The sequence below is a fragment of the Choloepus didactylus genome, chromosome 2 (genome assembly GCF_015220235.1).
Source record: "Choloepus didactylus isolate mChoDid1 chromosome 2, mChoDid1.pri, whole genome shotgun sequence".
Lineage (NCBI taxonomy): Eukaryota > Metazoa > Chordata > Mammalia > Pilosa > Megalonychidae > Choloepus > Choloepus didactylus.
The window spans coordinates 10124395-10137463 of NC_051308.1; the positions used below are offsets into that span (position 1 = coordinate 10124395).

The following is a 13069-nucleotide window of genomic DNA, read 5'->3' on the forward strand; positions in this document are numbered from 1 at the left end:
GAGATAATGTAAGTTTTGCTTTCTTAAATATATGATATTCCATATCCTGACACATAGCCAGTTTAATTAATGCATAACTGAAGAGCTTTGGTCCTCTTAGATTTTGATTCTACTGTCAAGCATCTTCTTTCTTTTTTTAAAAAATACTTTCCCCTTTCGCCCCCCCCCCCCCCCCAGTTTTTGGTATTATTATTTTGAGTGCAGTTTTACTGAGATATATTCACATACCATACAAACAATCCAAAGTATACAATCCATGGCTCACAGTGTCCTCACATAGTTGTGAATACATCCCCATGAAGTTTTCCCTATTATTAACACTTTGCATTAATGTGGTACCTTTGTTACAATTGATGAACCAATATTTTTATAATTATATTTATAACTATAGACCATGGTTTGCCTTTAGGTTCACTCTGGGTTGCACTGTTCTATGATTTTTTTTTATTTGATTTTGTTACCATATATAAAACATAAAATTTTCCATTTCAAGTTTCAAATGGGAAAACACCATACAATTCAGTGGTATTAATTACGTTTACAATGTTATTATTCTACCATCACCAACATATATTACCAAAACTTCCATTTCCCCAAACAGAAACTCTGTACCAGTTAAGCACTAACTCTCCATTCCCCTTCACCACCCCTGTCTCTTGTAACCTATATTCTAATTTTGGACTCTATTAATTTGCATATTCTAATTATTTCATATCAGTGAGATCACAGAATATCTGTTCTTTTGTATCTGGCTTATTTCACTTAACATGGTATCTTCAGGGTTCATCCATGTTGTCGCATGCATCCAAACATCATTCCTTTTTATGGCTGAATAATATTCCATTGTATGGTTATACCACATTTTGTTTATCCATTCACTTGTGGATGGTCACTTGGGTTGCTTTTGCCTTTCGGCAATTGTGAATAATGTTGCTTTGAACATTGGCGCAAATATTTGTTTGAGATCCTGCTTTCAATTCTTTTGAGTATAACCTAGAAATGGGATTGCTGGGTCATATGGCAATTCTATATTTACCTTTCTGATGAACCACCAAACTGTCTTCCACAGCAGCTGCAACATTGTACATTCCCACCAACAATGTACAAGGGCTCCTATTTCTCCACATCCTCTCCAGTACTTGTTATTTTCCTTGTTTTTAAATAACAGCCATTCAAGTGGGTACGTGGTATCTCATTGTGGTTTTACCATTTGCATTTTCCTAATGGCTAATGATGTTGACCATCTTTTCATATGCTTACTGGCCATTTGTATATCTTATTTGGAGAAATGTCTATTCAAGTCCTTTGCCCATTTTAAAATTGGGTTGTTTGTCTTTTTGTTGTTGAATTATAAGCATCTTCTTTCTTGATAGTTGATTTTTTAAAAGGACAGGCATATTTTAATATTTTGGCAATTCCCTTCCTTTTCTCAGTTCAACAAATAGTTATGCATATATTTTTAATAATGTATCATCCACTGCATAAATAAGCCATGTTTAATTAAGAAAATTTGGAAACCACCAAAAAACATATATGCGCAAAATCACCCTCATAGCTTTCATCAAGAATACTTCAGTGCATGCCCTTCCAGTTATGAATAGTAATGTGCATTCGAAACAAAAATTGGATCATCTCCACTTGCTCCAGTTTGCTAATGCTGCCATTATGTAAAACACCAGAAACAAATTGGCTTTTATTTATAAAGAGGATTTATTAAGTTACAGATTTACAGTCCTAAGGCCATGAAAGTGTCCAAACTAAGGCATCAACAAGGGGATACCTTCACTGAAGAACAACTATGGCGTCCAGAACACCTCTGTCAGCTGGGAAGGCACGTGGCTGGTTTCTGCTGGTCCCGGGTTGTGTTTTAGCTCCTCTCTCAGCTCCTGTGTGTCCATAGCTTAGCATCTTCAAATGTCCTTCTGTCCGCAACTGCAAGCATTTTAGTTTGGAGCAGAGGAGTAACGTGATCTGGTGTCAGTTTCCACAACATTGCTCTTGGAGGGCATGTACAGGATAGATGGAAGGGGGCAAGAGTGGAAACGAGACCAATTGGGAAGCTGTTGCTTTGGATGGCGCAGAGGACGATATCATGTGGGAAATCTCGGACATCAGCAACAATGAGCCAAAAAGCGATTCAGAAATGTCCAGCCCTAAGTGTGAAGAAGTTTTAGGAATGCTCTGCCAATTTATTTTGCTCACATTTTCTTTTAGGTATGCACAATAGTGATATATGATTTAAAATGGGTGTCTGTCTAAATAAGTAAAAAATAGTTCTTCCAATAAATATAAAATAGAAATTCCAGTTGATTAGAAGATATTGTATCATATGCACATTTTTTCCTTAATGGCACATCTTATGAAGTTGGTGCCTTAGATTTGATGAAATTCAGAGTTATAAATAAAGCTAAAGTCCTAAGGCCTTCCTGTACACAGTTGCCAAAACAGAAGTATGAGAAGTGAACACACTTTCAAATGTGAAATAGGACCAGAAGCACCCAACCTTAGAGTTCTGTTTAGGACTGGAGCAAATTCCAAATTTTTACTTTGGCTTTCTGCATGTGAAGGTCTCCCTCAACACACATTCCCAGAACACCCTGAGGAGAGAAACTTTCAGGGTGAGGGGTCCTCTTCTGCCCCCCAATTCTTTACTCTTCCAGGATGCATGGAAAGCAAGATGATGGAGTTACCATGACCAGTTAGTTCAGTGGCCATATATGATCTGAAAATGACCCAAATGATCACTGGAATTCAGGACTCTAATGCAAAACTTGTGTTGCGTGGTTGTCATGGGGACATAATCGTGTTAGGTCATTCAAGAGCCTGTTTTAGGGCAGAAGAATGTTGGCTTTGTCTGTGTAATTTGGCCACAAAGTAGAAGCCTCTGGCTTCCTGGAACTTGAAATGAAACTCAACATTGCTTGGCACCAACAATGAATTATCACTAACCACAATTTTCACTAACAAGCCCTTGCACATTCTCAATAGGTGGGTAAATTGGCTGTTTACACACTGTGATCTGAAGCCTGTGTTTTTAAACTACAGGTTCCCAGGTTCTGTGTCTGTCAGTGCATCTGACTGGGTGGTCTGGGAGGTGGTCTAAAGAAGAGTGACACTGACTCTGCCCTGCACAGTTGGAATGTGTGCAGACCACCCAGCTGGCAGAGAGAGAGCCTCCGTTCACCACCTCCCCAGCTCCCTGATGGAGGAATCACAGCAACCTATTCTGGGGTACAGACTACCATATATTTAAGCTTGCAAAATTCAAGTTATCTCCCATCTCAACCCAATCTCTTATAGGAATATGATTGGAAAAAGTTCTTTTCCCACCATTCTTGTGGATTTCCATCTGAAGCTGGACTTTTATATGTTAAAGGCAGATACAAGCAAACCCTGGAGTTCCTATGTCACAGTTTAAAAAAAAAAACAACAGAGACAGTTGAGAAGGAGTTGGAATATGCAGGGCCACACACAGCCTGGGCACAGGCCCCTCATGTCCCAGCAAACCCTCTGGGATCTGGAGTCTCCAATTCATTGTCAATTCCTTTTTCTTGCCTTGAGTAATTTGGGTCTGGGAACGGCTAGATTCCACAGCGACTTCCCTTTCCTTGGTGAGATGAGACTCACCTTCCTCCTTCCCTTAGTAAGTGTGAGAGCTATAGTTCTCGACAGAAAAGCTAGAAGGAGACAGGTGCAAAAGTGAGCCTATTGAGCCCTTAATGAGACTGAGAGTCATCACTGTAGTCTACAGATTTATATATGGAGTTCTGCTGTCACCCATTGCCTCTCTCTCTGGTTTTGAGCATTTTCTTCCAGTTTTCGTATCTCGTATTTCTCCCCTTTGGTCCCTGGGTCTATTTATTTAAATGCCTACCTTCATACAAATATGGGTAGACTCATCATCATGTGCATCCAGGGCAGCTAATGCGTAAGAAGAGGGCTCTTCAAATACTGGGTGTTGCTAGGCTCCCCATGGGGTGTCTTGTAGGGAGAGCAACCCTCTTGGGAGTTTTCTGAAATCATCTATTTGTTTTTACCCTAAGTTATGCATGGATATTATCTCTGAATGTTTCTTTTCTCTATTTGTCTCCAATCTTTGTCCTGTAGTGGTACATTTATTTCTAAATATGTGATTAAGGAATAAATCATTAGATGAATGGTCTTAGGTCCCTGCCTATAAGTGGAAAATACATTTGCTTTACAATGACTCACATGAAAGGGAAAAAGATCATTTTTATTTGAACCCTCACAACCTCCAGTCCTCAAACTGCTACTGTATTATTATTTCAGATACGAGTCATTGGCTCAGATTATTTTATCATTTGCCTTAACTATTTATTATTGAAACTGCATGGCTATCAAGTATCTGAAGTTTAAAATAATAGGATATTTTGTGACTTGTAAAATGTAAATACCCCCCCTTAGTTAAAGGACATCATTAATGAGGCAAGGCCACTTCTTCCTGTATAAATTCAAATGCATGCCTCATTTATATATATATATATATATAGATAGATAGATATGTGTAAAATTATTAGTCTCCTGTATGCTTTCATATATGTAGCACAGAACAAAAATATCAAATGTAGGCATGTTGTCATTAGGAATCATGAGCTAAGAGAAAGTTTCTTGTATGTCTTTCCATTTGCAGACAAAAAAATCAAACAATGAGTCGTTTTGCTATGGGAAAAGGTTTACTTTTTATTCCAATGGCCACTGATTTTCATGTCTGCTGCATCTTATTAATATTGATTTACTGTTGTTTCTTTTAAGTAGAGTTAATCTTCTCCCAAAGAATGTCCTGTGGAAAAAACAGAGAGACCTGGCTACCCAATAATGAAATCTAGGTTTCCTATCTGACATGTTTAAGAAATTAATTTACTCTCAGAGTTTCCAGTCAAGGAATCTCTTTATGTCAGATTCTAACCTGTGCACTAGTTTCTAAATATGAATGCAAAATTAATGTCAGGGTCGATTCTGGATGTCAGTATCTGTTTAATAGTAAAATAATTATATATATTTCTTATTTTTAAATGACAAAATACACTGATTGCATGGTCTCAGGCAGTGCTACATTTTCTAATGATTACCTGCAAAGACCTTTCTTTACCTCTAATGTACAGTAAGTGGACAGTTTGTACATAGGTATTTAATCATCATATCCAAAGCCAAACAGCTCACACTGATATATGTAATAGAAAAGGGAGTGTGTACTTTGTAAAGGCTTCTTATCATTTTAGCATTTGTTCTGTCTGGGGCTAAATTAGCTCATTTCTTTTATATTATGAAAATGCATGCTTTTGGATTCTTATTTTTTCCTTGTCACTTTCCGACTGAGCTTTATGAAGACTAAGAGGCTTGTCATCTTTTTCCCGCTGTCCTGAGTTGTATGTAGGTCACAAATTTTTAGACAGAAATAGGAATCCGCTTGTTTTTATCTTTGGCATCTGCATCATCATCTTGAATCGAATCCAGGTCCTAGGGGATGGAGTCTTGCTCGTCACACATAGCACTGGGAATCGGAGATCCCATCCACAGTTGCTCACGCATGTGAAGAAGCCATTTTCAAGTTGTCTGAGCCAGGGTTAAGAATTTTCTTTGCTGTTCACAGCGTTTTAGCCGTGAAGTCCTGCCGGTTACCATGGGTGGGCTGAGATTCTCCATGAGCCTGAAGTCTGGCGATCACTCTCAGGAGCAGGGCGTGCTTATTGCCTTTTCTTTCACCAGCAGGCCTGCAGGTGCCCTCTGCTTTTTCTGAGCAGCAGTTTGAAGAAGTCTGTGTAGCACCCATCTCATTGTTTGTTTAGGGGCATGAATCCTGCTGCTTTTGTGAAGAGGGCGGTCGAGGATTTCAATGAGAAATTCAACAGATAGTGTACTTCGGAAAAACAGCCCTTGTTATTTTCCCCACTTACCACCCCCCATCCCCCCTTTGTTACAACAGAAGCTGGCCGGACAGGGGGACTCTCACAGAGCACCCAGTATTGTATGAAGTTGTACTAGCATCAGCTGCTCCATCTGCTAGATCATTAGAGCTTGGAGGGGTCTTAGAGATTCTAGTTAATGCTTACAGAATGTGTACATATTGCACATTTAGCTCAGTGAACCTAAGGAAAATTCATGAGCCAGGCAAGTGTCGTGGAAGGGGCAGATCCTCAGCATCTGTTTGAAGGAAATTACAGGTCTTTGGAAGCTTTGAAGAGCAGAGAAGCTAGGTCTAGACACAAGATACACTGTGGTTGTTGAGGGTGTGACTGGCTTGGCAGACCTCATCTTTTCTGTGTTATGGTAAAATTCAGTGATTGGATCCCATACACTTAGTTACTTAATAAATATTCACCAAACACCTACTATGTGTGCCACCTTGGGCTAGGGTGCCATAGAGGACACAACGATGAATGAGGCCCCTGTCTTTATCCCCAAGGACTTTCAATCCAGGGAGGGCAACGAGGCATGTCCAAAAATAGCTACAAGTACCCCAGGAGAGGAACAAACAAAAGCATTATGGCTGCTCAGAAAAACTAGCTATCACTTCTGCTTGGGGGTAAGCCAAGAAAGACTTTGTTAAGGAAGCGATATTTGAGGTGGAACTTGAAGGTTGAAGAGGCTTTAATAAGCTGAGATGGTGGTGAAGACATTTCAAATAGAAGGGCCGGAGAGAGATGGGAGCAGGTGCCCATTTGAGAAGGCCGTGGGGTTCAATGGAGCTACAGAAATGTAGGAAAAGGGGGATGAGATAGAAGAGAAGAAGGAAAGATGGGAGGACACCCCGGATGGGATTTGGGAGCCAGCAAAGGAGCTTGGACTTCATTTAGCAGGAATACGGGAGTCAGTGAAGGCTTTTGAGCAGAAATGTGTATGATCAGAGGTGGCCCCAGTAGTTGGGACAAATTGAAGAAGTTGGAGTGGTTGGATGGCAGCTACAGCTTCTTCCAGGAGAATTAGATTCAATTTAGTTGGATATGAAGTTCCTGAAAGGCTGGGGAATGGAAAGCAAAGCACAGGTGGGAGGATCGGCCCCCGGTGGAAGGAAGGCTGAGTGCTCTCTACTAAAGAAAAGGGAAGTAGGAGAACATAGGATCCTCCTGGGGCTTTGGAGGAACTCACAGACTCACCCCTCACGAGAGTCAGTTTTAACATTTGCTCAGCCCAGAGACCGCCAAGTCATCTAAAACTAACACAGTTCAAAGAAGCACTTTCCTGCCTCCCTTTCTATTCCATCTCCTTTCTTCTCCAGCCATGGAGGGCCCAGAAACTGCAGTTAGCCAGTTGGGGAAGGGGAGAGGTTTAATTTTAAATCAAGGTAGAAGTTTGGATTATGCAGTGAGATGACTACAGTCTTAATTACTTAAATGAGACTGTTTGCCGAAGGGTTTTCTAGGACCTTCCCATTATGACCAGAGAGGTCAGGGGGCCTGCCTGAGTTTTCCTGCAGGGTCAGGAGCAGGTTAAAAGGACGGTGGGAGATGGAGATTAAAGTTGTGTTTCAGATTCATGCCAGGCTTCCTCTGTTAGGCAATCGGTTACATAGTTAGAAGAACCTCTGGCGGGTCATCAGCATTCACAAGTCATTAGACTTTTCCTCTTCCTCCTTTCCTGGGACAGGTCCGAACACTCTAGGCCAAAGTGCAAGTAACCTAACCCACAGTGTATTGTCTCTGCCATGAGAATGTGTCAGGGGACAGAAAACGTCAAGACGTGGATGTCTAATTTCTGGATGACAAGGGCAGGAGACATACTTGTGGGAGAAGTGGGGCTTGGGAGGCGATGGGGAGTCCTCCAACGCCTTCGGCACAGAGAGGTGGGGTGGCTGTAGAAGAGCATGGCCACACACCCATTCACCTGGGGCAGCAGAAGCAATTTAGGGTACGGCTACTCATTAACTACGACCTGCTCCAAGGTGGCCTTTCCCAGCTTTAAACGGGCAGACTTTGAGGTCTACCAAGTTACGTATTGGACCCAAAAGGGGAAAAACAAACACATCAGGACCCGAGATCCACTTAGTCACCTTCTTAAGACGCTTCTTAAGCTGCCCCCCCCCCCAAAGTATATGTCCATGGAGTAGCTAAATGAGCTCAATAAATCAACATTAGACACCCAAGGGGACCACAGCCTCCCATGTGCTTTCTGCTTTAGGCTTATCAACTATCAATTTTTTCTTATTCAACTTTGTTAATAATGAGAAAGAGGAAGCACACTGGCCTGTTTTATTCTCTGCCATTATTCAAGTAGGAGTTTTCAGTTACATTCTTATGTTGAATTGTGAATTTAAATTTTTCTAGAACATTTTCCTCTACAAAATTGGCTATTTACCTACCCATTTTGTAAAAATGCCCCACCAGAGTAGACTCGTTTAGACTACAAAAAGCAAACATTTTAGGACTAATATATATGAATTGAAAACAGTTAGTACCAGGGATTAATATGGATGCTATGCATTTCTGGTTTGGGGACATGAGCACATTATCAAGACTTGGAACAATGCAAGGTTATTTTTATATGATGATAAGAATAACAAAGATAATGTCGTAGCAGATCATTTTTAATGATATTCTAGAGTCTGAGTTCCTGGATATTAATCCCAGTTCGATATCACAGTCAGTGTTTTAAACAATAGACTTGCTGTAATTGATCTTTATCACCAGCTGTTTATCACCAGGAACCCTATGTCACAGTCCAAATGAGCCCCTTCTAGCAAATTGTCATCTATTCTGTAGCCCATCACATTGCACTATACTATAGAGCTGAGATGCTACCCCATTTGAACATTTTGGATTCCAAGTTCTATGCCTTATTAAATGTGATTTTGTTCATCACTTTATATTGAATCCCTAAGCAGAAGATGGTCATTTCCTACAAGACTTGATGCTCTGCATGTCTCAAGTTGAAATGCAAGTTCTGTGCTAGGCCCCAGGGCCCAGGTCCATGTAAGAGGGTGGTTATGTGGTTAGTTCTTTTAAAATATTCCTCATTTTGTCAGGATTAATATATCTCCACTGCAAGAAAAGATTCCCTTTAAAGATGCAGGAGTATAAACTAAATGCTATTTGCCAGGTATTTGGGGTCTTCAGGTTCTTAAGTGTTTATTTATTTAACTTGAAGCTTTTCATTATTTCAAATCGTTAAAATCAATTTTTTTTAGAACTGGAAGCTCATTAAATGGTGTTTAAAAGTTACCTATGTTAACTTTTGCCTGAAAACACCAGAAAAAGGCAATGATCCCCTTTTACACAGAGAGATGTCATTTGGATTTAAAAAGTTATTTCCACAATGTAAGTGAATATTTGCACAAAGGGGGTTTCTTTAGGTTATATGCACTGGATTCCTTTTCTCCACAGCAAGCCCTATGCCTTCTTGCTCTCCTTTCCAAATTCGCTGTCCTCCAAGAGTCTCCAAGAAGGTTCCAAATGGCTCCACAAGTCTGGGAGTTTGGTGTGGGGTCACAGTGATAGAGGAATGACAGTTAACATATTTTTATGGTTTCCCACAAATCCCACGAAGAGAAGTCACAACTGGCAAGGTGGTTCAAATGTGACATTATATTGGTTTTCGCTGTTGTTTCATTTTGTTCTGTGTCTGCAGGGGTGGAGGTGGGGAAGAGATGAGAAAGATGTTAAAAATATTTTACTATCCTCTCTAAATCCTGGAGGCCACGTTCCACCTGGCTGGTAGGGAATCCCCTCTAGTCATGTTTAAGGTCTCTCTTCCATGTCCTTAAAGTTGTTGGAAAGGCTCAGGGTTTTCTGCAGTTCCCAGTAGTCTCTCCAGATAGAACTGTCTGAATCTGCACAGCTCTTTGCAGGCAAGTGTACTATAATATTTCTGCTGCTGACCTTGGCAAAAGGGATCTCAGCCTGTGGTCCTCGAGGCCCAGACTCTGGTATTTAGCTCCTCCACCACCTTCTTGCCATCCCACCCGAGGGCATACCACCTCCCCAAGAAGCATTGCACAAACGGGGTGCTGGCCCCCCTCCCATATTCACAGCACCCTGTCAACCTCCCAATCTTGAGCAAAGCTGCCCACTCCTTTCTCCTCCAGCTCCCCTTCTTTGTCAGTCTTTAGCACCTGGAAGAATATCCCCTGATGAAATGGGTGATCTGACAGACCCTTTCCCTCTATGAAGAGCTGGTCATAAAGATCAATTGTGGCAAGTCTATCGTTTAAACCACAGACTGCAATCTCAGTGGTATCAAACTGGGATTAATATCAAGGAACTCAAACTCCAGAATATCATTAAAAATTACCTGCCATGACATTCCCTCTTTTACCTTTATGGTCATACAAAAGGCACCCTTGCACTGTCTTATGCTTGGATAATGTGGTGGTGTGTGATTCCGTGATTCTGCGTTGTGGTTGATGCCTGTGATGTTATTGGATGTGGTGACAGTGAACTGACAATTGATGTGGTGACAATGGCATCTCACCTCTGCCTCCTACCACCTCTGCATAGTCAAGGAGCCAAGATAGTGAGGGAGGGTGTGATGATGCTTGAAACTGTCCAGGCTCCTGGACACCTGGACCAGAGGCCATCCTGGAAGAGGGTGGTTCCCCGCCTGGGCTGGCGTGGACTTTAGTTTGTCCCAAAGGCGCATCATCCTGACTCTTCACAGTCCCTGCCGCATGTCAGCTTGTCAGACTGAACTACAGGGATAAGATTCAAATAAAGAGTTGGAACACATTCATCAAAGGGTAGCTCAGATGCCTTCTGGAGAGCATGAGATGATATTCCAGCTGCCTAAATCCCTTTAATTCTCTCCAGAAACTGGGCTACAAGTTCATTTACATCTCTCATTAACCTCTTTTGGATAGGTTAACCTCCAAAATACTGAGTTTCTAGCTTTTGGGGGGTGAATTTGCTTTGCTTGGCTTTTCAGCCAGCTGAAAATCCCTGGATCGTTTGGCCCAGGCAGGAAAGGCTGGGTCTGATGATGACAGTTCTAAGTGGTGTCTTCTTATATTATGCAATTCCAAGATGAGGTGAGGGTATTACATAGCTTCACCGATTATGTTTACAGTGCAAAGAGTGCATGCATATTTATGCAAGCTCTGCACAGCTCAGATTGATTATCCAAGCAGGCTTATTTTCATTCTTCTGCCAGCATGTCTCCTGAGTGGCACCGTGGGTGACCAGGGCTTTGGCTCCTGAGCTAGGGAGGGAGGAGTAAACGTACCCAAGAGAGAACTGCAGCTCTCTGCAGCCAGAGATGCATTTTTTTTTTTTTTTAATGGGAATCCATTTCGCTCCTCCAAATAAGCCTCTGGCCTCTTAGAAGATCCACCCCGTTACTGTGGATGGCTAACATTGTGCTTCCTTCTCTTTCCCTCCGCTCCTGCCTCCCCACCTGCCGGCAGCTGTCCCTACCTAGCGGTGAAAATCACCCCCGCCATCCCCGTGGTTGGAGGAGTCCTCTTCTTCTTCGTGATGGGGACCCTGCTGCGCACCAGCTTCAGCGACCCCGGGGTCCTTCCGCGAGCCACGCCCGACGAAGCGGCCGACCTGGAAAGGGAAATAGGTAACTCTGAAGGTCTGTCCTTAGCCTCTGGTCACTTCCCGCCCGCGCTCGGCCACGGCGCGGAAGGACAGGCGGAGGCGCCCGCGCTGCAGGGGCGAGCGCGTGGCCGGCGTGAAGAGCGAGCGGGACGCAGCCCCTTAAGGCCGTCACTCCCTCGGGCGGCGGGATGATCTGCATAGGAGGTGGGATGGAAGGTGGCCGGAGGTAAGGCTGGGGGGCTGCTGGGCCGGAGGAGGGGGGCTGCAGCAGGCGGTGAGCTCTGATTCCGGACGTTTCCTTGAAACCCCAATGTCCATTTTTGCTCTCAGAGAGAGAGAAACACTGGGTTGTGGACCATCTGCAGTTTGAGGTGGTTGCCCTCTTAACTCCCTTTTGTAATCATTGTAGTTTGACTCTTGATTCCATAATATAAAACTAGGAAAGGTTATATCTTAGATTACTTTCTTACTTACCCATTCTTGAATCCAGAATTTCTTTTATTATGGCATAGCTAATATATATATATATATATATATATATATATTTGTGAGATGAATAGCTTTATTTTTCCTTAGATATTGAAATCCTGGGATAACACTCCTACAGCAATCCATTTTGAAGATATTAAAATAAATTCTCATTCCTCGCACAATAAACTTTTTATGCAGTTTTATTGAGATATATACCCATACCATGCAGTCATCCAACGTGTACAGTTGTTCACAATATCATCATATAGTTGTGCATTCATCACCCCAATCAATCCTTGAACATTTTCATTACTCCGAAAAAAAAGAATAAAAATGAAAGTAAAAAAGAACACCCAAAACATCCTCTAACCCACCACCAGCCCCCCATTATTCATTTACTTTTTGTCCCCATTTTTCTACTCATTTGTCCATACACTGGATAAAGGGAGTGTGAGCCACAAGGTTTTCACGATCACACAGTCACACCGAGAAAGCTATATAGTTATACAGTCATCTTCAAGAATCAAGGATACTGGATTGCAGTTCAACAGTTAAAGGTATTTCCTTCTTGGTATTCTAATACACTAAAATTAAAAATTAAAAATGAATATCTATATAATGCATAAGAATAACCTCCAGAATGACCTCTCGACACCATTTGAAATCTCTCAGCCACTGAAACTTTATTTTGTTTCATTTCTCTTCCCCCTTTTGGTCAAGAAGGTTTCTCAATCCTACAAAGCCAAGGCCAGGTTCATCCCTGAGATAAACCCATACATTGGTTTACACCCCTGGGAGATTTACACTCCCATACATTGCCAGGGAGATTTACACCCCTGGGAGTCATGTCCTATGTGGGGTGGGGCCAGGGGGCAGTGAGTTTACCTGCTGAGTGGGCTTAAAGAGAGACAGGCCACATCTGAGCAACAAAAGAGGTTCTCTGGGTGTGACTCTTAGGCATGATTATAAGTAGGCTTAGCCTCTCCTTTGCAGTAACGAGCTTCATAAGGGCAAGTCCCAAGATTGAGGGCGCAGCGTACTAAACTGGTAGTCCCCAGTGCTTGCGAGAATATCAGGGATTCCCCAAGTGGGGAAGTTTAGTATTT

The 13069-nt window shown here is 42.1% G+C and overlaps 1 protein-coding gene across 2 annotated transcripts in view; it reads left to right on the top strand.

Moving 5' to 3' along the window:
• Window positions 1-13069, top strand: part of ZDHHC14 (zinc finger DHHC-type palmitoyltransferase 14) — a 328904-nt gene that overhangs the window by 175578 nt on the left and 140257 nt on the right. For both annotated transcript variants that reach the window (XM_037820387.1, XM_037820396.1), the window contains exon 2: window positions 11354-11514. In XM_037820387.1, coding sequence (XP_037676315.1) covers window positions 11354-11514 — 161 coding nt within the window. The remainder of the gene's footprint in view (window positions 1-11353; window positions 11515-13069) is intronic.